Genomic DNA, 26951 nt, shown 5'->3' on the forward strand with positions numbered 1-26951 from the left:
ATATACAGAAAAGAATTAATGTTGTCAGACTATCAATATCACTGCTACATTCATTTTTTTCCCATTAAATGGGAAGATAATTATGAGCTTTATTTTAACAAAACACATTATGTAATTCATGTTTAAGAAAGAGTGAAATCTGCTATACGGTATATGCATGATATAAAGATCTCTTCAGAACTGAGTAAGATTTAAATGCATGAAAAGAAGGTGGAATCCAAGACCTGTGTCCACACTGGATCTACGTCAATTGCTCAAGGCTCAGGTATTCTGGACAAGACTTGCAGCGGGACTTTGATTGTGTCTACCAGACCCCATGGGAAGCAGGCAAGTTCCTATCTGCAATCTATTTAACTCAGGGTGTGCAGTACCATGCCTGTACTGAGAGCTGGAACGTGCTGCCTGCCAGGGTCAAGGAGGTGTATTGGCTGTAGTGAAGATCACACCACTAGTCTGCACTAATAAGGCAACTATGCTAATGGAAATGGATAAATATGGACTTAAAATTCTTAGTCCACTGCTGAATTGAGCAGTGCAGTGTCCAGCTTTTAACTCACACTATGTGTGTATTGGCAGATAAGCATGGAAGGCATCAGTTTTTATATCACTGCTGTTTTTTTAACTGACGACTTGAGGAAGAAAAGTTACTCATTTTGAGATCTCAGTGCAGGCTGGATGGCAAAGCAGTGTTATGACAGTGTTGGAACTCAAAAGTGCTCGCCATAAGAGTTAGCTGAAATACAGATCTGTGCACCATAATAAAATAATACAAGAAGGTTTGTTAAAGTAATTGACAGAATCTACTTATTTGAGTAGAAATGAATGATTTATGTATACACCATCAATCTGCTATCCACAAGTCTACAACCCCAGGATATGGTGCAGGTTTTCAAAAGAGAGTCAAGGTAGTGATATCAGCTTTCTGACTTATTCTAAACCTATAACTGTTTTCACTCCACACAGCAATAAAGTCGAGTATGCTATGAAACATCATATATTATCAAAGATGTTTAAATAAATGTTTCCCAAGCTTTTTGTCAGAAACTGAATCTTCAAATCTATCCTGATGCATTGTCTTCTGTTGGTGATCCTAAACCAGGAGTTATTGGAGCTGCATACTCCTGTCTTTCCTGAGAAGCAGTGACAATGGTAAACACATTTTGGAAAATAATTTGAATTTGAATGGAAAGTAGAGGTACCTCTTTAACTCTTTTATAGTTTTGTTGTTTTTTGCTTCAGTTTAAAGAGTTTCTGCATGTACTTTGAGTAAACTTAGTGTTTCATTCCACTACTCACTTAGCAATGAACAAACACATTGACTAAATGTGACACTAAGTAAATTCCAATATAATTTGGGAATTATTCAGATTATGGCTTAATCCACCTGTAGCCTAACACATAATTTTGCCTTCATGCCCAAAAAAGTTTCATATATGTTCTTGTTTCATTTATAATTTATTTATTATTTATCATATTTAAGCTTATATTTTAATTTGATTTTATTTTCGGTACACAATTAAAAGAGAAATCTGACAAAGTACTTCAGCAATGGAAAGATTTCATAACTTCAGGGGTGTAAGAGAGGCAGAACATGGCGGTCCTCAGGCAAGATGCAGGAATGGATACAGGAAGACTGGCTGACTCTGATTCGAGCAGACTGAAAGTCTCTTCTGAGAGAAAAATAAAACAAAACAGAAAAAAACTTTTAAACCTGCATGATCTAAATCTGAAAAACATGCCTTCCCTCCATGAAAGGCAGAAATTGGAGCTCAAAAGCATCAGTCTTGTAGACTTGAAGTTGTTTTAGATGAAACTTCTTACTGTAGATATTGGAACTAATGACTTAGAAAATACAACTGCTAGGCACAATACTGTATTGTCTTCCTTTATCAAGATAATAAAATATTTTTCCACAAAACAGATGAAAAAAAAATCAAGTCAACAGGAGAAATCTACACCAACACGGTGTTATTACCAAAGGAACTGAGAAAGCTGGTAAGAAATGTTTTCTGCATAAATTAGAATTATATTATGATGCTTGGTATCATACTTTGAAGCACATGTTATAAATAAAAGCCTGAGGAAAAAATGAAAAACAACACTTTGTAAAGTGGTTAAATGATCTTCTGGGAAAGCTGTCCTCTGGAACTGACACTGCACAAACTCAGTGTGAAAATTAAGCATGATAAGTATTGCAAACTGTTCAGTAAAGAATAATCTTTACAAATCTTAGCAACCACTCCTGGTACCTGATGTAAAAAAAATCCAGAATATCTAAAATTGTAAATACTCTTTCTACTTACTATCTTGTATTAAACTTATTGATAAATCATATTACAATAAATAACTTCTAAATTAAATAAATACTAATTCTTTAAACTACAATGAGGAGAAGCTTCCAGATTATACCTTTCTTGATTACAGATTCAAGTGAGAAAGAATTAAGGTTAACAATTACAGATAATTGCAAAGAGGATTTCTTCCCATCTACATTGAAGTGGAAATTTTCACTCTGTTTTTCCACTTGACTTTTATAAAGAGGACAAAAAAATCCTGTATGTCCTTTAGCCAGAAAAGTTATTTTACACGACAAGTCAGCTTCATCGCACATGAAGAGGATATAGCTAGGACACGGAAGTCCATTTACCACAGGCCCTGAGCAACTGTTAGTGACTTAACTAACGCAGTTTTGGAAAAAAAACCTAGTTGCTATTCCAACACTTGCTTTAAGAGAAGATTTTCACCAAGGATTTATCTCTAGCAGAATACAGTACTCAATAGGGTTGTATCTCTGCTGAGATCAAGAGAACAACAGGATTCACAATGCTCAGCTCCATTGTCTCTCTCACACACAGTATCCACTAGGTATGTTCTTTATTCTCCATCCTTTCTCATAGTCCCTTCAAGTATCATACACATTCCTCAGTCTCTTTTCATCACTGTTATCATGCATGACCTCAGTTTCACATCCTGTTCCAAAATCCTTTTGTATTCCGTAATACCATTTCCCCACTCTCACTTTCTATCTCGCACTTTGCCACATGACTTTTTGCTTCATCAGCTATGTCCCCAGTATGCACAAACTTAAAGCCCTCTAGGGAAGATGCCTTGTCACAAGAGGACTAATGAATTGTGTGCAGTTTAAAAATAACAAATACAAAACCTGAGTATCTGTAAGCATCTACACTGACCAAGCATTAAAAATTATCAAAGGCAAATAAATTTAAATATTAAAATATCAAGTTCTGCAGCGATTTTTCTGGCCATAACCTCATTCTGAGCTGAGAAAACTGAACAATTCTCTGTCAAGTTTAACAGTGCAAAAACAATCAAATGACAACAAATTTGACTGCAGTACAATGAAATCCTACAAACCTTTGTTAGCTGCCATAGCTTGAAGGCAGCATACCCACAAGCACAGCAGCAATTGCCATCATTACTTAAATTCGGGTTTCATAGTTAAGAAAGGTCAGTTGTTCTGTAAAAATATAGGTCAAGAAAGGGACAAAGCAACCAAATTCTGCCTTCAGTAATATTTATATGAACCTTACCTAAGTAATTGGCATCAGTGGGGTTTACTGTAGATTTCAGATGGCAGAACTGAAGTACAAATTTAGGATAATCCTGACTTTTACAAGTTTCTTGAAAGCAGAGACACAGTTCTGCACAAGAAGTCAGCTAAAGACCAAGCTTCTGAACCATAATTCTACCATAACTATTTTCTAGTAGCCTTTTCAACTATGGTGATGAATGACCAGAGTCTGAAATCTCCTTATTTAGCGAAACTAGAATCAAGTAGAATGGTGGAAGAATCAGATGAGCACTTGAGCACAAAAGACACTCCATTTTCAAATATCTCAAGAGAAAAAACCAGTTCAGATTTTACAGAAAGAGTGAAAGATCAATGAAACAAAATTATTTATTCAATGCCACAGAGTGCAAAATATTAAAAACCCTTGAATTATATTTATGCTGAGAACTCATGAGCTGAGATGACAGTGCATCTTAGTGTAACATAGGCTCATATCCACAAGGTTAATAATGTAGACCTCAGGAATGATTCACTTGATTTCCTGAAGACAGTTATAATCTTAAATAACTTTAATTAGACTTCACGTTTTATTCACAAAGTAAAATCAAATAATGAAATTATTTTAAAGCTTTATAAAGACTCGGTACTGAACCATGTTTCTATTTAAAACAAATTATATAAACTTTTATGTGTGCACCGCTTCCCTAGGATATGTGCTGTTAGTCATAAATAGTGTGAAGCAATAGGATTAGATTCTGTCATGCATCTTCCAACATAAACAAGTTGGAAAAATACAATGATGAACCCAAAATGCTTGATGAAGTTGTACTATTGCTTTAAATCACTGATTGGTGCTTTGAACAATGTCAGAGCAAAATTCTGTGTCACAGAATCACAGAATACTCTGAATTGGAAGGGATTCATAAGCACCTTCAAGTCCAGCTCCTGGCCCTGCACAGGACCATCCTCAAGGGTCAAACCATGTGCCTGAGAGCACTGTCCAAACGCTTCTTGAATTCAGACACACCTGGTGCTGTGACCACTTCCCTGGGGAGCCTGTTCCAGTGGCCAATCACCCTCCGGATGAAGAATCTTTTTCTAATATTTGACCTAAAACTTCCCTGTGGCCTGACAAAGCTCGAGGGGCTAGCTGTGCACATGTGAACAAAGTGCAAAATGCCTAGTTGACATAAGAAGTGTGCAACAGGTTAACTATAAAAGGATTGGGCCCCTTTGCTCTCATCTCTTTTTCCTCTTTCTCTTTTGTCTTCTTTGTCTCACAACCCCAGCTCTGGAACATCCATGCTGTAGGACCAACACAGGATATAAGGACTGGTGATATTCTTTTTTCTCTCTCTCCCTTGCTTTGCCTGGTCAAAGCATGGCTATCATATTCTATTCCATACTCCATACTGAACTTTACTGTGAGAGTGGGGAGATTGTACAGATATGTTGCGCAACTTATTAATCAGCGCCCTTTTGAGTAATGTTGTTGTGGCTTGTAAGCCGGCACCTTTGAGGTGTTTATTTGAGGAGCTGAGAACTTATTTAAGTGTACTGTACAAAATTAAGTGTTTGTTAGCCACCACTCTTGTGGAAGTGTATTGTAAGAATGTAAAGGCTTGTAAGACAACACCTTTTGGGTCTAAATAATGGACTGGTTGCTGGAGTTATGGCAAATGTACAATAAAAGCACAGGAGTTCCTTGACATGAGGTCCAGTGCCTTTATTCAACCTGATGAGAATTTACAGTAAAAAACATGCCCCCGGCTGGTGGGTCGTGACACCTTCGACCAGCTGGTGATGCTTTGCCTGATGTCCCCCAGGACACGGCTGGCCCTCCTGGCTGCCAGGGCACTGCTGACTCATATTCAACTGTCATTGACCAGGACACCCAGGTCCCTTTCCGCAGTGCTGCTCTCCAGTATGTATGTATGTCTGGGGTTGCCCCATTCCACCTGTAGAATCCACCTCTTTCCCTTGTTAAGCTTCATACAGTTGGTGATTGGCCAGTCCTCTAATTTGTTGAGGTTTCTCTGCAAGGCCTCCTTGCCTTCAAGGGAGTGAACAGCTCCTCTCAATTTTGTATCATCTGCAAACTTGCTTAGTATCCCTTCGAGTCCTGCCTCCAAGTTGTTAATGAAGACATGGAAGAGAACTGGGCCGAGGACGGAGTCCCATGAAATCGCACTAGTGAGAGGTCACCAGCTTGATGTTACCTCATTCATTTGCACCCAACCTCTGAGCCAGCTGCTCACCCACCAGCACATGATACGTTTATCATGAGAGAAAGTATTAAGAGCTATGCTGAAATACAAAAAATTACATCAACTGGCATCCCTTGATCAACCTGATCAATGAACTAAGACAGCTACTAGGTGCCACTGTTAATGTGGGTGTTTTTGTAACATAAAATCTATATAGTTAAGGAAATCATCAAATTGAAATGGTGTAAGCACGAATCTGTACTATAAGAACTCACTGAAATATCAAGCAGCACAAGACTAGTAAAGGTTCTGAAGTAAAGAACAATTGTAAAATTAAGGCTTTTTATGAAGACTGAAGAAAACTCACTATATATCATCCTAACAAAGCAGGATAAGAAGGAAAAAGAAACATCAGAAAAAGAAAACCTACAGATAGCTGGATTGTGAATGGACTGTTAGGACTAGGAGAGTCTGGTGAAAAGGGAAAGGATGAAAGATGTGTAGTCTCATAAGAGCAAGGTTGAATCATATAGAATTATAGAAAGAAAGCAATGTCAAAGAGGTGTAGTCAGAAGAAGCAGAATTAAGCAGGAAAAAGAAAGGGATTGTTTAGAGGACAGAAGAGGAGTATTTGAAAGGAAAAGCTGAGAAAAATCAAAAGAAGGGAAGTGTAGGGATGAAAACTAAGAACTAAGAGCTGTAGAAGATCTGTAGGCAAGAAGAGAAACTTGGAAGGTGAGTAGCAGAAAGACAGCCTGGGAAACAGGAGAAGCTCTGTTAGGAGAAGGAAAGAAAGCTTGGATTTTTTTATTTTTATTTTTTTTTGGTTGGTTGGTTTTGTTTTTTTTTTTTTAAAGTTGTGTAGTATTAAGAAGTACAGAATGAAAGTAAACACATTGTTCCTTGCAGTTCCTCGGAGACACAGATAACAGCACTGCACCAGGATACTATACACTATACATCCAGAGAGCAGTAGGTTGCACAATACTTCAAACCAGATATCAAAATCTAACATGACGTCATCATACTGTGATTAATTTACAGCTGTCTGAATATGGATTTAGTGATTCTTCAACTCTTTAAGACCAAGTAACAAAGACGTTAATAATCAAAGTAGTTTTATTTTGAATGGAAATATTGAATTATACTCTAAATGATGCACTAAAAGGGTTGTTGAATGCCTCTACTAAAACAAAATTAAATGATTTCTTGCTATCAAAATGGTTTGATATTTCCTTCAAAACCTAGTTACGATACGAGCGTGCACAGTAAACAGGTACTAAATCTCTATTACCCATTCAAGAACAAAGTCACTGGATGTTTTCCCAAAGCTTTCCCCAATGTCCAAAGAATAGCAACAAGGCTGGTGAAGGAACTTGAACACAAGTCCTCTGAGGAGAGGCTGAGGGAGCTGGGGTTGTTCAGCCTGGAGAGGAGGAGGCTCAGGGGAGACCTCATCACTCTCTACAACTCCCTGAAAGGAGGTTGTAGCCAGGTGGGGGTTGGTCTCTTCTCTCAGGCATCTATCAGCAAGACAAGAGGGCATGGTCTTAAGCTCTGCCAGGGTAAGTTTAGGCTACATACTAGAAAGAACTTCTTTACAGAGAGGGTAATCAGGCATTGGAATGGGCTGCCCAGGGAGATGGTGGATTCTCTGTCCCTGGAGGTTTTTAAGATAAGACTGGATGTGGCACTTAGTGCCATGGTCTTGTAACCACGGTGGTGTTGGATCAAGGGTTGGCCTTTATGATCTCAGAGGTCTTTTCCAACCCGGCTGATTCTATGATTCTATGGCCATGCATACAAGAAAAATTGTTCTGAGCTGATTTCAAGGGTATCAAGAATGGCAGCATTTTTGTTGTTAAGAGAGATACCATGAAGTCTACTCTGTGAAATCTTATACACCAAGAAATCTACTTCACTGATCTTTCTGTACACTGTTACTCAACACTGAAGTACTTTTCATGTTTTTAAGACACTCCAGGCTTGGAGGGTCCATTCACTTGTAGGGTGAATGGACATACAATTACTTTATGTGTATATATTGTTAGCAGAAGGCAACTCAAATGCAATGTGAGAGCACAAATAATTTGTATTGTTCATGACTCTTCAGTAGTTATTCAAGAATTTATACTGATCAAAACAATTTCTAAACTCAAAACTGCATACTCAAAACTGATTTACTGGCAATTGGCCATCAGACAAATAAGAGTATTAGCAGCTTTTTGTTTTTTCTTTCTTCACCATTTGTATTACGGTCAGACTTCTAGTGTTAGCAGCATTTCAAAGTCACTAAATTTCCCATCAAACAAAAATTACAATGCTGAAATATGATAGATTATTATTTTTTTTTTAATAACTAGCATTATGCAAAGACGTCACATGTAGCAGATTTTTAGTCTTGGACATCTCCTAAAAGAATTGGAAAGACTTTTTAAAATGCATAATGTTTAACCATTTCCTCCCCCCCCCCCATTTTCATTTACTTCTTAGAGGTTTAAGGTCACAAACCTAGTTAACTTGATCTCTTTTAATCAGTAAATTCTCCCTTACATCCACCTAGATGCATATAATAAACTTCACTACATTATAATATTCTGTCATTATACTTTAAAATTCTAAATGTCCATCTCAGACACATCCAAAGACAGTACAATATGAGCAATTAGATTTCAAGAATATGGGATCAAAATTTTGCGAAGTACAATTTTCTTTCAGGAGGAAAATCAATTTACCATATAAAACCTGAGTTTTCCCTCCTAAGGGACATCTCTATGTAACAAAATTTAAACAGTTGTGAGAAAAGTACTCCTGCAAGTGAGCAATGATGTGTGGAACTCCATGCCATACATAATTAGAGAGGTCAAGAACTTAAGTGGGGATTCAAAATCAGGTTTGAACATGCGTAACAGGAGTTATGAAAGTTACCAAAATCAACCCTTTGAAAGTGTTACTAAGCCTGGTATTTCAGAGCTAATGCAATTTTTAACAACTTATTATCAATAATTAAAGTAATTTTAAGTCTCTTCTAAAGACTTTCTAGGAATCACTTTTATTGGCTACCGAGTTGGGTAACTGTATAAAACTGGCCTTGTGTCCCATTCTAAAGTAAAAACCACAACATTCCTTGTTTGTGCAACACCATCAAGAGCAAAATGACCATCTGTGTAAGATTACAGCTTGGCAGATGCTTAGTTTCTTGTTCACATATATTTGCTCTTAAACAGGGACCAAGTGTCTAAATGTAGAATGGAGCTCTTCATCTTAGAAAAACACAGTTATTATGCAAACCTCACTAATATGAGTCTTCTTTTGGCCACCAAAGAAAAGCAGATGAGGCCTATATGTAAAATCTAACCAAATATTCTCCTATAATTGTAACAAAATATAATGTAGTCCCAATTTAGGTCCTTATTAAGTTGTATAGTAACATAGGTAAAGGAGAATATATTTTTAAAATAATTGATTTCCCTGGTAGCATGAAAACAAACACAGCTGTCAACTAAATAAGGTGCTGGGCAGACTGTATATTTTCATTATTTGGAATATTTACTTAAAGATTGAAAGAGAATTACTTATTACTAAATGCTAAGACCAATGTATTAAAATTATGAAGGTACACACACAAAATTTCAGCTACACAATCATGTAAAGTCCCAGAGGTAAAAAAATTTTAAGAGGATAATTATATAGTAAATCATTTCTGTTTTCAAGACCAATCCAATTATCATTACATAAAAAGGTAGTTAATACTTTATCTATGTTGCTTTTTTCACCACAGCCTAAAGACTGAGAAAATACTTAAAACCATGCAAATCACCAAATCGGCCAAAATCTCATTTGTGATTTTATATCTAACACCGATATTTCAAAAGGCTATAACATTTTTCTTTGTTTAGGGTCAATGACTATTAAAGGAATAGAAACTTTAACCTCATCATGATATTTCTTACTTAAAAAAGGGACTCAAACATTACAGTTTAACTATATGTGTTTTTTTCCATGTTTTTACTATCTCTTATTTAAAAACATAGTGCAATGTACTGTAGAATTTGATAATTTTAATTACTTAGATTAACATTTTCTGTTTTACCTCTTAAATTTTCTTCCTGCTTTCTGAATATGTTAATTTTTCATGGGTCATTTATATAAAGGGAAAAAGAGTAGAACTTTTTAAGCCCAGATGTCTAATAGATAAATTAACAAATAAATTTCTTTGCATTTCATTTTTTCCTTCCCTTCTGTCCCCCTTTTACACAACTCTTTTTTCAAACAAAATCCTGTGAAAGACTTGAGTCTTCTTTCTGTCAGTTAGACATATTTCTCAGTTAAGCACTTTGTTCCAAAGAACTTTACATAACACTTCAGAAAGGCTGTCCAATTGCTGTTCCTGGTCTATCCGGACCATGTACTTAGCCCTCTTGTCTGGACCAGTAAGATATAAGAGGATATATTTACTGAATTACATCACATATACTACTAATTAAAATACCCTCTTTTCAGTGTTGAGACAGGCAGTTTTACCAGGTAGCTTTCCATACAGCTATATTCTTCTACAAGGCAATATGAAAAATTTAAGAGACATTGCAGAAAAATCTTGTCAGAACTGCTATATGAGCCTCAGAGGTGGAACAAACATAAGAAGATTATCATATGGAAATTCTTCAAGGCAATCATTTAAATTCGCTAATACATTTGAGAAGCTCTTATCTGTGTTATCAAAGCCCATGGTATGCAGCTGCAATAAATGAGGGAAGATCTAAACTTCAATCAGTGGGATTGCCTTTTTCTTCACCAAGCAGCTAATATTAAAATGGATTACACCTATAAATCCAGTGTCTTTAGGTCGGAAGCAGCCAAAGATAAGAAGCTGTTTAGAACTTAAAAACACCTTGCAGTTTAACTTACAGCATGTTTTGAGTGAAATAATTATGACCTTGAATACAGTTCCCTACATCATAAGTATCTCATGCAAGTTCTGTCCAAGTCAACTAAACGCAAATTTTATTTTCACTTAGATCATTTCACTTAAATATATAATTTATTATATTCCAGCCATCATTAATATTTGACTGTCAAAAACACAGAATAAAGTAAAAATCTGTCTTCAACCCAGAAAGCAGATTAATGGTAAGGCAGAATCGGCAAAAAAAAAAAAAAAGAAACCCTCTGAGTGAAAATCAGTGTTTCCTGATGCTTTACCACTTGAGAAAAGAGAGACAATATCAAGGGCTGACCACCTCTAAATGTTTAAGTTAAAACTTTAAACTGTCCAAGTTTTTGGAAAGTTTTTTGACGAAGAAAGATAAAATGAAGAACTCTCACTATACCTCACTGCCAATATTTAGTCAGTGAAATACTCAGGTTCCAACAATGTCTGCATGTGGGAATTCATTTAAACACTCTTGTTTAACATTCAGATTGTAAATGGAAAAAAAAGGTTTAAACAGAGTTCTTAAAATTCTCCCAGAGAACATAAAGTTGAATTGATTTTTTTCCCACATTGAGTTTTGACAACTAAAACTCAATGAGCAGATATGTTGATAATACATCAATCAACAAACCCCTCAATTTATGTATGTTCACTGCTACATTTGCTTTGTAGTATTAGTATAAGTAAACAGCAATATTAATTTACTTTAGACAACACATTGGCATATACACAGGGACCTGATGCAATCAGTGTTATACATGAAACCCTGTACATCTTAGTGTAAATTCATAATATATTACTGACAATAAACATCAGAAAAGATTGTCATTATAGGAATTTACTGGAAGTACTTTAATTAGCACTTCTTTATATTACTATGTCAGCATATTGATTAGTAAGATTATACTAGATTTTAGGAGTTAATTACTTTAATTTTAAAGGCCTGCTTACCTTCTATTGCTGAGAGTAGAACACGAGAATGGTCGTATGCAATTACATTCGCATATCTATTCTTTGGTTTGTTTACTTCCAGGTTAGAGTGTTCCCATGTGAACTGCTGACCGGGATCAATAGACTTCAAAAGAGAAAGAGAAGAAAAGGAAAGGAAACTTTCAGCTAAAGACTACATAATTGTTCCATATATAATGATTACAAACTAAACTCCCATACTTTACTCTGGAAATAATTTGCTTCTGAAAGAAAATTATTACTTCAGGACACATTGTAACATTTTCTCTTCAGAAAAGCAAGCTATCCGTCTTTTTATCTTTTCACTCATTCTCATAACTGAAGGGTTCTAGCATAACAGAGAATGAAAAAATCTCAGGAATCTCAGAAATACTGAGATGAAGGGGAACAAATATTTTTGCCTCTCCTTATTAGTAAGAGCACATGTTCAAAAATTTCAGTGCCCTGTTTACTAAATAAACTCCAAGCATTCCTGAATAAGTTTTCAGAAGAAAAATAATGTTTCTGTTCTTTCATTTTGATGCCAGGCCAACACATGATACCAGTGTTTCACAGAAAACCAACTGCACATCATCCACAAACAACATGAAGTTTGTTTTTTATTTTTTTGAGTCATAAATAAGTAATCAATTCAGGCATATTTGAAATTTCAATGATCTCATTCATAAACACAACTACATGTTTCTAGATTCACTGTTTATTTGCTGTTTCCTTCATGTTCCAGGATGGAGTTACAGAAGCATGTCCCATACTCCTTCATCCTTTACCATGACGGAAACTCTCCAGGTTCTACTACTTTTATCTCTATGGTTGAGGTATATATGCAGTTAAGTAAATACAAAACAGATAACAGATGGTACCTGCTGATGCATGCTATGGTAGAGGCTGTACGAAAGGTCATCTCTAACTATGAAGTCATGAATAATCACCCGTTGTTTTACTTTCCCCTTCTGTAACCTTAATATTGTCTAATCCTGGTAAGAACTGGCAGGTCCCTAGGCGAGGTTGCTGTAAATTATAAAACCTATGATGACACAGATAAACCTAGACGGGGCAGTTCACCAAGACAATGTTCATTTTCTATGAGTAGACCAGCAACATGGCACAAGTCAGAAGATCCATACTGCCACTACAGCATCAAGCCATCGCTTTTTCTGACTCCTATCAGGGTTACAACAGCTGCAAGTCCATTTCATGTTAATGGAAATGAAATATGACCTGTAATCTATTAGAGTAGGTATTACTTGACAATGAGCACATGCGAAATTAATTAATGTGATCTACTAGGACTTGTCCCTTAGATTAATAATTACTATTTGGCCAGTCAGAAAACTGTTCCATTCTCATGCACATTTACTTATTTTACACAAATTATTTACATAACATTTAAAGAATGATTTTGCTTCTTTATTGAGATTATTAAAAAAAAAAAAAATTGCCTGGCTGCCTCAGAGAGAGGTCTTATAATATCCCAGAAATTCTGTTTAGGAAAACAAATACCTTAGGAAAACATGCACCTTATCCTAATAACCTAGACCCAATTAACTTTTATAACAGTTGGCACTACTTTTCCTGAGTTTTATTTTCATTACAGACCTCTGGAACTGGGCCTGGTTGAGTTTCCATGTATAACCTAGCTATGGAGAGCAGAGGAGTGTGATGGTGCAGGCTTACCCTTTGCATACTGCTTTACCTACAGTATCTGAGTGTTCGGAAGCTCCTCCTTCAAAAGGAAATGAAATGGGACTTTTTTAGAGGAACAAGGAACAAATTTGCTTGGGAGCATGATGAAGGCTATGAAAATTCTACATGTGGTTTGGATATGATTCATTTGACTTGTACTACTATGTGTGCTACTAACCATTCAAGAGGCATTCTTAAATGCAGCTCTGAATGAATCTGATTTTTTAAACTTCTACACAATTTTTGCCCCCCAAATGTTTTTTTTTTTAAAAAATCAATAGTTGTGTTCTCTATCTTAGAAATTTGTGTGACTATGCTTAATATATCTTAAAAAGTCAATAGTACTAATATTATTAAGTTAGTATCTTTAGACTAGTTAGAAGATTTACAAAACTGGGGATGACTTTTTTTTTAGCCCTATTGTATTTTGTTCACCTATAAAGGAACAACAAACTGTTCCCCAGTTATTATTCTGCCACTTGCAAAGACAGACATCACTTCTGTGCTGCGCTTAAGTATAAACACAGCAACCTGATCCAACAGTAGGGCTTCCAACAGTAGGGCTTCACTCTTCTCCAAAAGAAATATTACTTTTTCTGACTACAAGGTGAAATTCTTATTTATCAGTAAAGCAAGTGGTAGAATTTTAGTCTGTAAAGTTTTTATTTAATTTTCTTACAATTTATTTTCATCACAGTCATGTTTTCCCATCCTCTGAGAAGGATGGCTAGTAGAATTTTGAAACAGGCAAACACTGCTTAACTTAAGAACCTGAGTATTTTGTCTTTACTGCTAAGTGCTATTTATCTCATCTAAGGTATAGAGAAAGAATTTGAATTACATTTCCATCAGTGCTGGGAAGAGAAGTGTCATACACATATACAGCATACCCAAGACATGCAATATACCTCTTCATCAGCTGACTAGCATTTCACCTACATCATATGACTCGAAAAGTAATATAATTTACACAATTACTTCTCTCAGCACAAATCTCCGCTCTTTTCCTTTTTGAGTTAATGGAGGTAAATAAGATATCTTGTGCAGAATATTTGCAGGCCAAGTTTTCAGAATTTTGGAAACTAATTAGTATGGATTCGGCTCAGAATTGTAGTAATATTTTAGAACATAAACATAGTCATTTCAAAATAAAAACAAGATGCTAGCTATATATTAATGCATTATACTCTCTTTTAAAATAAAATCGACTATTTGACCAGGAATAATGCATATCTATAATATCTGTGACTACCTAGTCAGTATTTTTTGAGAGGCATATAGGGCAAACGTGCTATCTAAATGACAGTGCAGTGACCCAGAATAAGGCACACTACTCTGCATTGTCCTAGATAGATAACTGAAAGAGACTATCTGTCTGATCTTTTAGGTTTTTACCTACATTCCCAAAATATTCTGGAAATTATGCATCTTCTCTTTACATTTGATGAGAAAATTAGAAAATAACAGAATACACTCCATGCTGCTAGTTTTGAGCCTGGACTGCAGTACTCTGGCTTTACCTTATAAAAAATAAAACACAATGAACACAAAAAAAAAATCTATTTGTAATTACAGCTTCTTGAAAGCAGTAAGTTTAAGGTGCAGTTTTGCATATACAAACAAAATTAGACAACTGCATTGATTATGGTCTAAGATTCTTATCCATTTTGAGAAACGGCTTCAGCTCTACATTATACCCATTTTTCATGTGAATTTATAGATTATTAAGAATACTTTACATTTAAAGCTTAGCTTCAGCTGTTCAGTATTATTCTTGCACTTTTCACTCCTTAATGTTTAAGTGATCTAAACCTACTGTTCAGTATCAAGAAAAATCCCAAACCTACACTTTGTATGATGTATGGCCAGATGGTGTAATTCAATGATTAGTATTTAGGTCTACATGCAGACATAGTTAACATAAATTATCAAAAGCAGGTAAATGGATTGAACTTTAGTATTGCCTGTTTTTCTCACCAATCTGAAGCACTCTGTGGCCTTACTATCCTCCCACAAAGCACCATTTTGTCAAAAGAAAGTTAATCTGTATTTCCTCAGACTTAATAGCCACACTGGAACAAAGAGTTGAGTGGTATTGGCAGACGCATTTCAGAAGTGTGAAAGACCAATAACTCATGAATAACAAGTCTGTACTAACAGTTTTAATGAGTGCTTTAATGGTTTAATGGATGGCACTTTAATAGGATTTCTAGTATTTTCATTCTGAAAGCTTGCCTTCAATAAAGCTGTCATTAACAAAGAACTGGATTTCTTTGTAGCATAACTGTGAAGTATGGTGCTTTGTGTAAAAGAAATAAAGATATCTGTAATACTGTTATTTCCCTCCCAAGCTTTGACAAATCTTTCAGCTATTGTGTTCTAAATGGCTACCTGCTGAGAAAAAGTCTGATCTGTTAGTGGGAAAAGACTTCAGCAATATTTACTAGTACAATACACCATCCATAAAATAGTTCATTGACTAATAATCATGGCAACCAAAATGTGTTTCCAGAAGAATTTCAAGCAAGGTCCCTCCAGTAAACTCTATAGCTGCTCACTGTGCAGTTTTCCTTTACACCACTTAAACAAGAGGAAAATGTTCCCTGCTGTAACTGTGAATCTTCCAGGAGTGTATCTTGGTTCAGTACTGAGGAAGGAACTAGTATGACAAAATGCTACCACTCCTGGTGTAAGTTGGCATATGTCTGCCTGCTTATACCAGAGACAGTGCTAGACTAAGGGTCACTATGCCACCAAATTAGGAGCCAGCAGTTTTTGTGGAATGTGGAGATTGTGAGTTACTTCAGAGGTTTCACAAGCCCAGAAGAAGAAGGAGGCATGTCCTGTAAAGAATTTTCCAGCACTGTAGGTGCTGTGTTTGCGTCTTAAATTAAATCATCAAAGACCATTGGCTCACAGAGAAACCAAGCAGAAAAAGAAGAATGAAAAGTAAAAATCTGAGACAATGTCAATGCAAATAGACTCAGCACAACTGGAGAAAGTACTCAGCTATGCATAAAAATAAGCAATTTGACCCTCTTTTACCAATGTCAGCAGTTGTGATGAGAATTTCATACCATAGTTGATGAATTTATAATAGAGTGCTATTATATTATGCAGGGAGCTTGCTAATAGAATGAGATTTACATACTGCATTACCAAAACATGAATGTTAAATTAATACATGATCATGGCAACTTGCCAACTGGAATTATGGTTTTTAATCAAGACAGAGGCTTTCCCATCACACTGTAAAGGCTATCATTTTCAAAAAACTCCACATATTTTGCATGGCTAAAACTCCTTTGGAACTCAAATATAAATTTGCATTCGGGTTCCAAAAACAGTTAAAAATGCAGATAAGACATTTCCTGTTAACTTTCAAGGGAAAGTGACCCAACTGTTCAAGAGTAGCTAGAAATACAATTAAGGCATTTGGAAAACTCCTCTCAAGAATAAAGGTATTTCCTGTACAATATCAAGTGAACATTCCTATGACCAAATGAAATAATGCAAAACTTGATTCCAGTGGAATCAAACAGTCTATATAAGCATATAACTCAAGTATACTTAAGGAGGAAAATAAGCATTACTTGAAAATGTCTTTGAAGGAGAGTGTCCTTTACAAAAAGCTTTAGAAAACCTAGTTTTTCAAAATTAATCATATTGGTTTATATTTCTTTGCCTCCAATCTGTTTATTCCCCACCTGCAATTAAAATCTTTTGACCTTGATATCATAACCAGTTGTGATGGAAATCATTTTGTGCTCAAAACAGAGAATTACACTCACCCTCAGGTAGGGAATAAGTATGGGGAGCAGAAGAATACCTGAGTAATGAAATAACTTCCTTAGTTTTAAATGACTTGTGATTAAAGCATTGTTGTTTTATTATAGTGTACAAAATAGAGCAATTCTTACATACTAAACTTTGTAATTGTCTGCTATGAGACACCGGTTCTACCTTAAATTTGCCACATATTTTTAAAGCTCTGTCAGCATTTTCTTGTTAAAGGAAGGAGTAAGGGAGTGAAATTCATTGATTCCTCCATTTTTCTCTGTAAGTCCCTAAAAATACTGGAAATTCATCTTTCTAAAAAGCCCCCTCAAAAATCAGTTTTACCTATAATGATCTATATAGTCTAACCTTGAATAATTTTTCTTTTTATAAGCAGTAGACTACTTTTCTCTTTCTACACGTACCATTTCTTCAGTTGGGCAAAATAAGACTGATATTTATTACAGAATTATTAAGTTAGGAAAAGATTTCAAGATCATTGCGTACAACCTTTGACTGACCACTACCTTATCAACTAGGATGAGTGCCATGCCCAGTTGTTTCTTGAAGACCTCCAGGAACGGTGTCTCCACCACCTCCCTGATCAGCCTGTTCCAACACTTAACTACCCTTTCAGTGAAAAAATTCTTTGTTTGTCCAGCTTGAACCTTCCCTGGCCCTGCTTGAGGCTATGTCCTCTTGTCCTGTTGCTAGTTGCCTGGGAGAAGAGGGCAACCTCCACCTTGATACAACCTTTTCAAGATAGTTATTTGCCTAATTAAACTGTCTCTGTGGAATTCCTTGGCAAAATAGCATTAGGTATCAGACCAAAATACAACATCCTAATACATAAACCACCTTTCTTCTACTGGATAATTTTAATTACATAACCATAAACAAATGTTGTTATCCCAATGAAACATTCACAGCATTAAGGAAGGAGATAAAACACTACTGTAAATCTTGTCTAGCACCACTTCAGGTTCTTGCTCTACGTCTTTAAAATTCTCTATCATAACTATCCTGCTGGCCAGATAGTACCACAGGTGAAACTAAGCACCAAACAACCTAGGTGAATGCAACAGCACTGTGCTATTAATGCGAAAACTTTTCATCGTCCACTGACTATACAAATTGTTTCTCAATAAATGGAGCATATTCTATGAAAGTAAAGTTACAGAATACCAATAAATGATGTTTGTAACATTAGAAAGGGGAAACTAATGTAAAGATAAACAACAGAAAACATATTTTTGCTGAGAAAAATTTTTGCATGAGTCACTATTATCTACAATGATATAGCAGAAAAGTGTAGTTGTTTCTTTGGTAGAATTTCATTCAGTGGATTATCTGTTCTTCCTGGACTTTCAAAGTGTATTATACTGATAGTAAGTTTTAAATTTGCTTCTACTATACAAGATTTACTGTGTTCTAGTATCCAGTGTTTATGTTGTTGCAGCTTGAGATACAAAAAGAGAAATCTACCACATTCAGTAAACTGTTTTCTCATCACAAGTCCTACCAAAGGACTTTGAAAAGCTACAATGAAACAACATCAAAAGGTATCTTCATGTTTTCCAATACTCAGTGTTAAAGCAAAAGACTGTCTCTAATTTACAAAAAGAAACCTGATGAGAGAAAACATTGTCATATAAAACTTAATGTAGCATTTGTTGCCAGTGCATATGCACATACATTCACAGTAAATCATGAAATAACACATGCAGGTTGGTAGTGTAATTTTTGTGTTGCATCAAGAGGTTTTCACACAAAAATAGTATGAATCTGAATCTCCTTCCTTAAAGGTGTAAAGCTGTAACTACAGATTTCAGGTAAGAAATGTGAAACTATTTTACACAAGTCTGAGAAATCTACTTTGGAGATTTCCTTTTCTGTCTTACAGAAGGAAATCATTTTACAAATCATTTACAAATATACCTGGTGTATTGCATAGAGTAGGCAGAACATTACTGTTCTTATTCAGTCTATCTCCATGACCACTTCTTGGTTTTAAATCCTGAAGCCTGAGTTAAGAGGGAGATACAATGTAAAGGTCAGATTCTCATGAATACAGCTTTTTGCTTAGCAGCTGTCAAGTCCATGTGGAGCCTTACATTACATAAAAATCCCACTGAAATTGTCAAAGTCAGAAAATGCTTCATAATCATCAGCTGGGGTCAACCTTGTGTTTAAATTAGAGAACACAAAAGAACTGTGTGACATAAATGATATGTCATGTTAACACAGTGAACCAACATTTTGTTTAGGCTTAGGGATTGCAAGCTAACAAAAAATTAATGATGGATGATGAAAAATTTATTTTGAAGCAACAGAGCCACTTAATCCAACAGGTGAATTGTAAGTTTATTTAAATCTTGCAGCAGTCATAATCTTTCAGGCCCCTGTTGTCCCATAAAAACTGGTACTCAAGGTGAAGTTGCGAGAGAAGTATAAGGGAAGAAATCTCCACTGTTCTGATCATACACTGTAAGAGCTGGGGTAGGAGATGCCCTGAAGAGACACTATGGAATAGTTTCTGAAGACTTGTAGAAAAAGAAACTCATCCAGTTGATGACATCAAACCTGAGAAAATAATGCATAGCTAGTTGTTTTACACTGGAGAATACTCCCTTTACCAGGTCATAGCAGTGAAAGGAATTCTACTCTTTTCCTTCTCTTTTTTTTTTTTTCCTGAGAATATATAGTTTATACCATGCATATTGCTACTTACTTTTTGCAATACTTCTTTCCCAATTTGCCACATTACTCTAGATGTTCCTTGCAGGAATGTAGTTTGGACTTATTTCTTTAATGGTAATTTCAGATTCTTTCTCAACTAGATTTCACATAGCACATGTTCCAAGGAATTAAAAAATTTAATTCTAAGGAATTAAAAAATTTTAAAAAATTATTTGAAGAAAGCAATCCTGTCTTGTCTCATCCTTCATCTTCACAGGACTGCAAGGAAGTTAGAGGGTTTCATTAGAAGATGATGCCAGAGGGTATAAATCAGCAGAGGACACTCCTTTGGTAGTTGTGAAGAGACAGGTAGGTTTCTGTCTGCCTGAAGAGAAAGTGGGAACAGGCAAGGAAGTGATACTCTTCCAAAAGGAGAAAAAAAAAACCCTGAATTGAATTTTGATCAGAAATTCTAATCAAAAGTAAGTGGTTGGAACACGAGCAAGTATTTAAATACTTCTGAAGAGCTGAAAAGGCTGCTTAGAATATGAAAAGATGTGTTTGAGTTGTGAAACAAATAATTCCCTTGAAGCGGTAACCGAAGCAGGATATGCTAAAAACCAAACATCCTTTTGAAATGGAGCTAACCTCCTGAAAGAGGGTGAGAACTCAGTGTTCATCAGGAAACTGTTAATATATGTATTTTATTTTATGGTATCCAACCCTAATCACAATCTTTTTCAGCATGATGCTCCAAAGGGCCACGGCAGACCTCGAGGATCAGGATGGTATCTACATTCGATACCATACTGATGGAAGCCTTTTCAATCTAAGGCGACTGAAGGCCCACACTAAGACCTCAAACCATCTTGTCCGGGAGCTGCTTTACGCTGACGCCGCCGCCCTCGTCGCCTACACAGAAGCAGCTCTGCAGCGTTTAACATCCTGCTTTGCTGAGGCTGCTGAGCTTTTTGGGCTGGAAGTCAGCTTAAAGAAGACAGAAGTTCTCTATCAACCTGCACCTCAGGAAGTCTTCCATCATCCCCATATCACCATTGGCGAATCAGAGCTCAAATCAGTCCAGCAGTTTAATTACCTAGGTAGCCTCATCTCCTTGGATGGTAAGATTGACGGAGAGATAGACAACAGGTTAGCTAAGGCATATAGAGCTTTTGGAAGACTCCATAAAAGAGTTCGGCGAAATAAATACTTGAAGAAAAGTACAAATATTAATGTTTACAGAGCCATTGTGCTGTCTGCTCTCTTATATGGATCGGAATCATGGGTCATCTACCACCACCACCTGCGACTCCTAGAACGCTCCCATCAACGCTGTCTCTGTACAGTCCTAAACATCCACTGGTCAAATTATGTGACTAATGTGTCTGTTCTAGAACAAGCAGCAGTCACAAGTATTGAGGCCATATTACTGAGAACACAGCTGCGTTGGGCAGGGCACATCTCCAGGATGAAGGACCACTGCCTCCCTAAGATCCTGCTTTATGGTGAACTTGCCACCGGCTGCCACAAGAGAGGAGCCCCGAAGAGGAGATACGAGGACTCCCTGAAACAACATCTCAGCCTTGGCCATATTGATCTTCATCACTGGTCTATTCTGGCCTCCAATTGGGAGGTCTGGAGACACACCATCTGTAACACTGCTGATGCCTTTGAGAATGCACGCAGGATCACTCTCGAGGAGAAAAGACAACACAGAAAGAATCGTGTCTTGCCGCTACCATCAGTGGTAATTGATGAAAACTGTTTGCTTCCCTAAATGCGAATTAATTGAATTTGCTAGTATCGATAAGGTCAGCAGTTTCCTGCTGCATGCTACACCTTTACCTTCTGAAGACGAAAAGCACCTCTTTCTGCTTCTGTGTCACCAGTTCAAATGTTATCTGAAGTGATAATAACTGAACAGTTACCATCTGTACCTACTTCTGCCTTGCAATCAAATACTTGATTTTAGGGATGCTAGTGAGAACTGCTGCTGAAATAGAAGGTCCCAATCCCTGACTACAAATGTACCCACCAGCTCACTTGTGCTGGCACTAGAGCTCAAGCAGACATGTGGTGAGCTAGTTCAGGGAACTAATCCAACTGAAAACAGCAAAGAAAAATAAAACAATTAGTTTTCAGCTGAATCTATTTCCTGAGATAATCCTTGAACAGCTGCACATGTGCTACTGCCAAGACTGGCACAAGAGAGAGAACAGGAATGCACAGCCAAGACAGGGAGATGACTTACAGTGATCATCAAACTGCAGCCTTAGTCCACTGCCTAGCCTAGACCATGAAACCAAATATCAGTGCTTTTCACTAGTTCCATTTCAAAATGGATGAATCTTGGACTAGGTGGAAATGAAGTGGTATCTCTAAAGCTGGGATTTCAAAGATAAATGTTGAACCCTATCAGGCAAAACAATATGAATGAAGCTTGATGTTGACACACAGTTGCCTATATTTTAATTCAGACTGTCTGATCGTTCTGCTCCAGATAAAAAAAAAAGGAAAAAAAAAAAAAAAGAGAAAGTGAAGAAAGTGAAAGCTGTCCTGTTTATACAGAATAGAAAAACTTCTAGAGGGACAGATATTAAGAATTTAATGATTTAATGCATCTTGATCTGGTTATAAATTATTAAAATTAAATTCTCAAGATGATTTTGATGATTTAAATAATAAATAAAAAATACAAACCACCAAAACTTTTAAGTTATATTACAGCCTAAAAAGAACTATGTCATCTCCACATCACGTTCAAGATGTAGTAAAGCTGAATTGTTTATTTTCCTAGAAATTGTACTACATTATATGACTTGTAAATAGAATTTTCTGCACAGAAAAAAAAATTAATTTGCCCACAGTACAACAGGAAATGATTTTCAAATTTGTACCAAATGTTATCTTTTTATGGTGAACATTCTGCTGCACAAATTTTCCTTTCTGCTTCTTTTTATGTTACAATCTTTATACTTAGAAACACAGGATTTCCACACAGAAAAATGAGAATATTCTTCCACATTTTTTGTGATTAGAATGGTAAATAGCACCTCTAAGATGGTCTTCAAATAAATTTATTTCCATGAATTGTTGAAACTATAATTTCCTTTTGACATCTAATATGATTATTTTTTAGAGCAGTCTTAAGGTCTTTCTGAACAGTGCATCCAATTAAATAATAAGCAATTGTAGTTCTTTATCATAGTATTTGGAATTAACTTTTAACATTTTGTGTAAAGACTTTTAAAGTACAATGGACATGTATTTGGTTTCTGTACCATGCAGTCACATGTTACTTTGAAATCAACATGTGAAAGTCATCTTCAGCGGTTTTTTATGGCATGGTCAATGTCCGTATAAACCTTCAAATGCACAAATCTGCAGTCCCTAAAAATATAAGAGTAACACAAGCTTTTACTCCATCATGCTAACAAAGAGTTGGAGGGTTTTAAGAAAGGATTAGTGACACAACAGACTATAAACAAATACTGTGTCAGTGATCCCTCTGGGAGCTGTTAATCCTTGGATCACTGACACAATCACCTATAGCTGATCTAAACAAACACTCTGTTACTGATGGTTCGGTGCATACTTTATCCACGTATTTTTGACATAGACAGTATTTTGGAATTAAAGAAACAGCTATAATTTACTATAATGGATGGCTCTCTATGTCCCTTCAGCCCTAAACTACTGACCTGAGAGGCTGTTACTCTCCACTATACGAATACTTTTATACTCCATGGGTTACTGACAAGGTGGCTTGTAAATGATTACTCTCTTCTAGTTAAATCCTTTCATGCTCTTTATAGACTATCATTCACAATTTAAAAAAGTGGTATTGTTGACCGAAGGAAAGTACTTGTCTTGAAACTGTTTCATTAAAGACATGAGGCACTTGCAAATCCTTTTATTTTCACAAAATTAATGCAATGGACTGAATATTCTTTGGAGTTTGCACTGTATGGGTCCTGTCAACATTACATAGGAAATTTTTGAAATAATCTAAGGATTTTTAAACTGCATGGAAGACGGATGTTTGTGTGTATGAATATAAGTAAGTGCTGTATCATTCACATACTACTTCAAGTATATGCCCATGGAATCTGCCTGACATGTATCCTTATAAAAAGAGAACAGAATTTTATGAGCAAAGGAGCCACCTCACCAATGTAATTTTACACAGAATTTTTTATCATCATTTTAGTATCATATAAACCTGACATCGTATCAGAGAAAAGCCTTGGGAAACAGCAAACATGACATTTTAAACAATTTGAATAATAATAAAATGAGGAAAATTACCTCATACTCCTGTGAGAACTTCAAATTGTCATTTGCTTTCAATCTTTCAATGTGATCTGCAAGTTCCAAGATGGGTATTGGGGGATGATTGGCCATACCTGTTGAACAAGAAAGAGGAACAGAATTTAAAGTACACTACAGTGATAGCATTGGTCTAAAATTTAGAAAATGTAGTAGTTAGAATGTCTAGAAATGTGTAAGTAGTAAAGATGTCATATGTGAGAGAAGCAGGCAAATAGTTTGGTTACTCAAAGCAGGACATGCTCTGGATAGATGAGCTCTCAAGCCAAATTAAAAGAAGTCACCAAACATATTCCCAAAGCTAACATTCCTAGTGTAGAGGAAAGAGTTACTGTGGTATGAGTCAATGAGTTTAGCTAGGCATGGTAAAATGAGACACTTAGACCTGATGTCGACCTCTGCTTTGAGTAATGACTCTTAATGTCATTTCAAACTCCTTCTCCTGCACTGCATGAAATGGAAACTCTATTGAATTAGACGAGAAAATGTGAGCTGAGAAACAGACACTGAAAGAACCCTAAAGGGGAAAAAATAGTGTTTTGACAGAAAACAAAGTGACTTATGCATAATCAAGCAAAACGAGCTTGAATAATGAAGGTTACCAGGGTAACCCGAGACACCTGAACCTGCAAAGGAAATGGTAAAAAACAAAGAAACCTCAAACATAAAACTAACTTATAAAATAAAGTATAAAAAATGAAATGGAGAGCTTGAAGATTAATAATAATGCATCAAGGTCTAGAGGACTGACTATGTATTCTGGCTAAATTAGAAATACTTCAATATTTTAAGAAATTTTGAGGTGACTGACATGCAACTATGAATGACTAGAATAACATGCACCAGTGCTTTTAGACAACAGTCACTGAAGACAACATTGGACGTCAGACAATTAGAACTTCAAAAATGTTTTCACTAGTAGCAGATTGTAGAGACAGGGGTTGTATAGTTTGGCTGGACATACATACTGACTGCACTAATACCTTAAAATGTAATCTTAAACCCCATTTATCAACCCCTAAGAGTACCTACAATCTACTTCAGGTGTAAACATCTTTGTCCACTGATGAAAATGCTGAATGAAAAAGAAGAAGAGCTGGGAACTGGAGATAGAGATGGGTGTGTAAGGGTGTACAGGGACAGCAAGGCAAAAGAAAGACAGAAAAGATGTGGGGTCAACTAGAACAATCTGCCAGCTTAAGATTTGACAGGCAAAAATCTGTGAACATATTTCACTCTATCAGTCTTCATGACCCTTCTCCAAAATGCTTACATTCTTCTCTTCGTGACTTATACTATCACACCTAAAATGAAAGCGAGTTTTCAATGGCTTAGGGAAGAAATCAGAGCTGGCAAGAAAAAGTTAAGCTAGTGAACCCCAGGATCTCTTGAAATTACAAAGGGAAAACACTAATGACTCAAGGGGGCTCAAGCTGGAAGCCATGTTGCATAATGCAGTTTGCTTTGTCACCATGAATTTCAAGAGCATGCCTAAGACAGTTGACTTGCATTTACTTTAAACATAGCTGAAAATGACCATGTGGTTACAACACAGTCACATTAGCATATTTTTCTTTTCTTTAATTTTGTTTTTAATTCTTGTTTTCTTTTTGATTCTTTGGCATTTCAGGCGTCATACTAGAGTCCAAAATAATGTCCAACAGCACTGGCCCTAGTTCTTCTGACCCTATACATATATATATTTTATATTACCTTCATAGCATGTCTGTGATGGTAAGACATATTTAAAGTAGGTATTAAGGCAAGTTGTCAGTCAACTAACAAAGCTAAATATTCAGATACAATGGGGATATTCCTTATAAATTTAAATAAAAAATTAGTCTCAGTATTAATTTATTTGATGCAGTTCTTCTTGTCTCCCATTTTCTTAGAAATTTCACTTAGGACTTGGCTACTCTCAAAATGAGTGTGGGTGACAGTCATCTAATAATTACACTGATTGATCCAGATCAAGCACCCCTATGGAAAGTATGTGAGTGAAAAGGCACAAGAAAACTCTAGATTGATCCAGAAATGGAGGTGGACTGATGTACATCTAATACAGTGCTTGAACAGAGAAAATAATAGAGACAAAGATGTTTAGACCTTTTCGAGCGAATCGTGGGAGAGAGTTATTATCATATAAGGACTGAGTGGTAGTTTGGCTAGAGAGGGAGGACACAGAGCCAATCAGGGAGGCGTAGGGGACTGAATTACTGCTCAAAGCTGTAAAAAGTAAAAGCCAATCGGAAATGGGAAACAAATTAGTAACAGCAGTAGATCATCATAATCAATCAATCTTGTACATACAGGCACTTCAGACATGCACAAAATAGCGTCTGGAAACTCAACTAAGATGCTTAAAGGTGCAGTAGCCCTACTGTAAACATAAAGGACATAAACCCAATGAGTATGAGAGTTGCTCATCACACAATGAACCTGACTAAATCACCAGCATTAGGAACACAAATCACAATAATTAGCTTATTGTGAAGGAATATTTTTTTAAGGATGCTGAACATCCATTCTTTTTTTAAACTATTTTTTCTATATGCTTCTCTATACGTCACTTGGCCTTCCCAAGGAGACATTTCACATTAAACACTTTGTGCAAAAATGAAATTTGAAATAAAACTTTCTTTTCTAAGGCAAAAAGAGGAACTACTTTCAACTTCAGAAACTGACAAATTTTAACTGCATATCAACCCTTTGTCCATGGTTCACTTTAGACAACTACACTTGGACACTGAATAACTCTCCTCAAATAATATTTTGCATTTAAATTATGAAGTAATTGCATTTGGTATATTTTCATATTTTAAATACATAAAATGAGATGATA

At 35.9% G+C, this 26951-nt stretch overlaps 1 protein-coding gene across 50 annotated transcripts in view; it reads right to left on the bottom strand.

Moving 5' to 3' along the window:
- PTPRD (protein tyrosine phosphatase receptor type D) overlaps positions 1 to 26951 on the bottom strand; it is a 1166099-nt gene that overhangs the window by 49063 nt on the left and 1090085 nt on the right. For 33 of the 50 annotated variants that reach the window (XM_032676409.1, XM_032676453.1, XM_032676458.1 and 30 more), the window contains 3 exons: positions 26216 to 26335; positions 24089 to 24186; positions 11624 to 11747 (listed from right to left, as the gene is read on the bottom strand). In XM_032676409.1, the coding sequence (XP_032532300.1) occupies positions 11624 to 11747; positions 24089 to 24186; positions 26216 to 26335 (342 nt within the window). The remainder of the gene's footprint in view (positions 1 to 11623; positions 11748 to 24088; positions 24187 to 26215; positions 26336 to 26951) is intronic. The other 17 variants (XM_032676455.1, XM_032676454.1, XM_032676457.1 and 14 more) reach the window with 1 other exon arrangement.

Source organism: Chiroxiphia lanceolata, chromosome Z (genome assembly GCF_009829145.1).
Source record: "Chiroxiphia lanceolata isolate bChiLan1 chromosome Z, bChiLan1.pri, whole genome shotgun sequence".
NCBI lineage: Eukaryota > Metazoa > Chordata > Aves > Passeriformes > Pipridae > Chiroxiphia > Chiroxiphia lanceolata.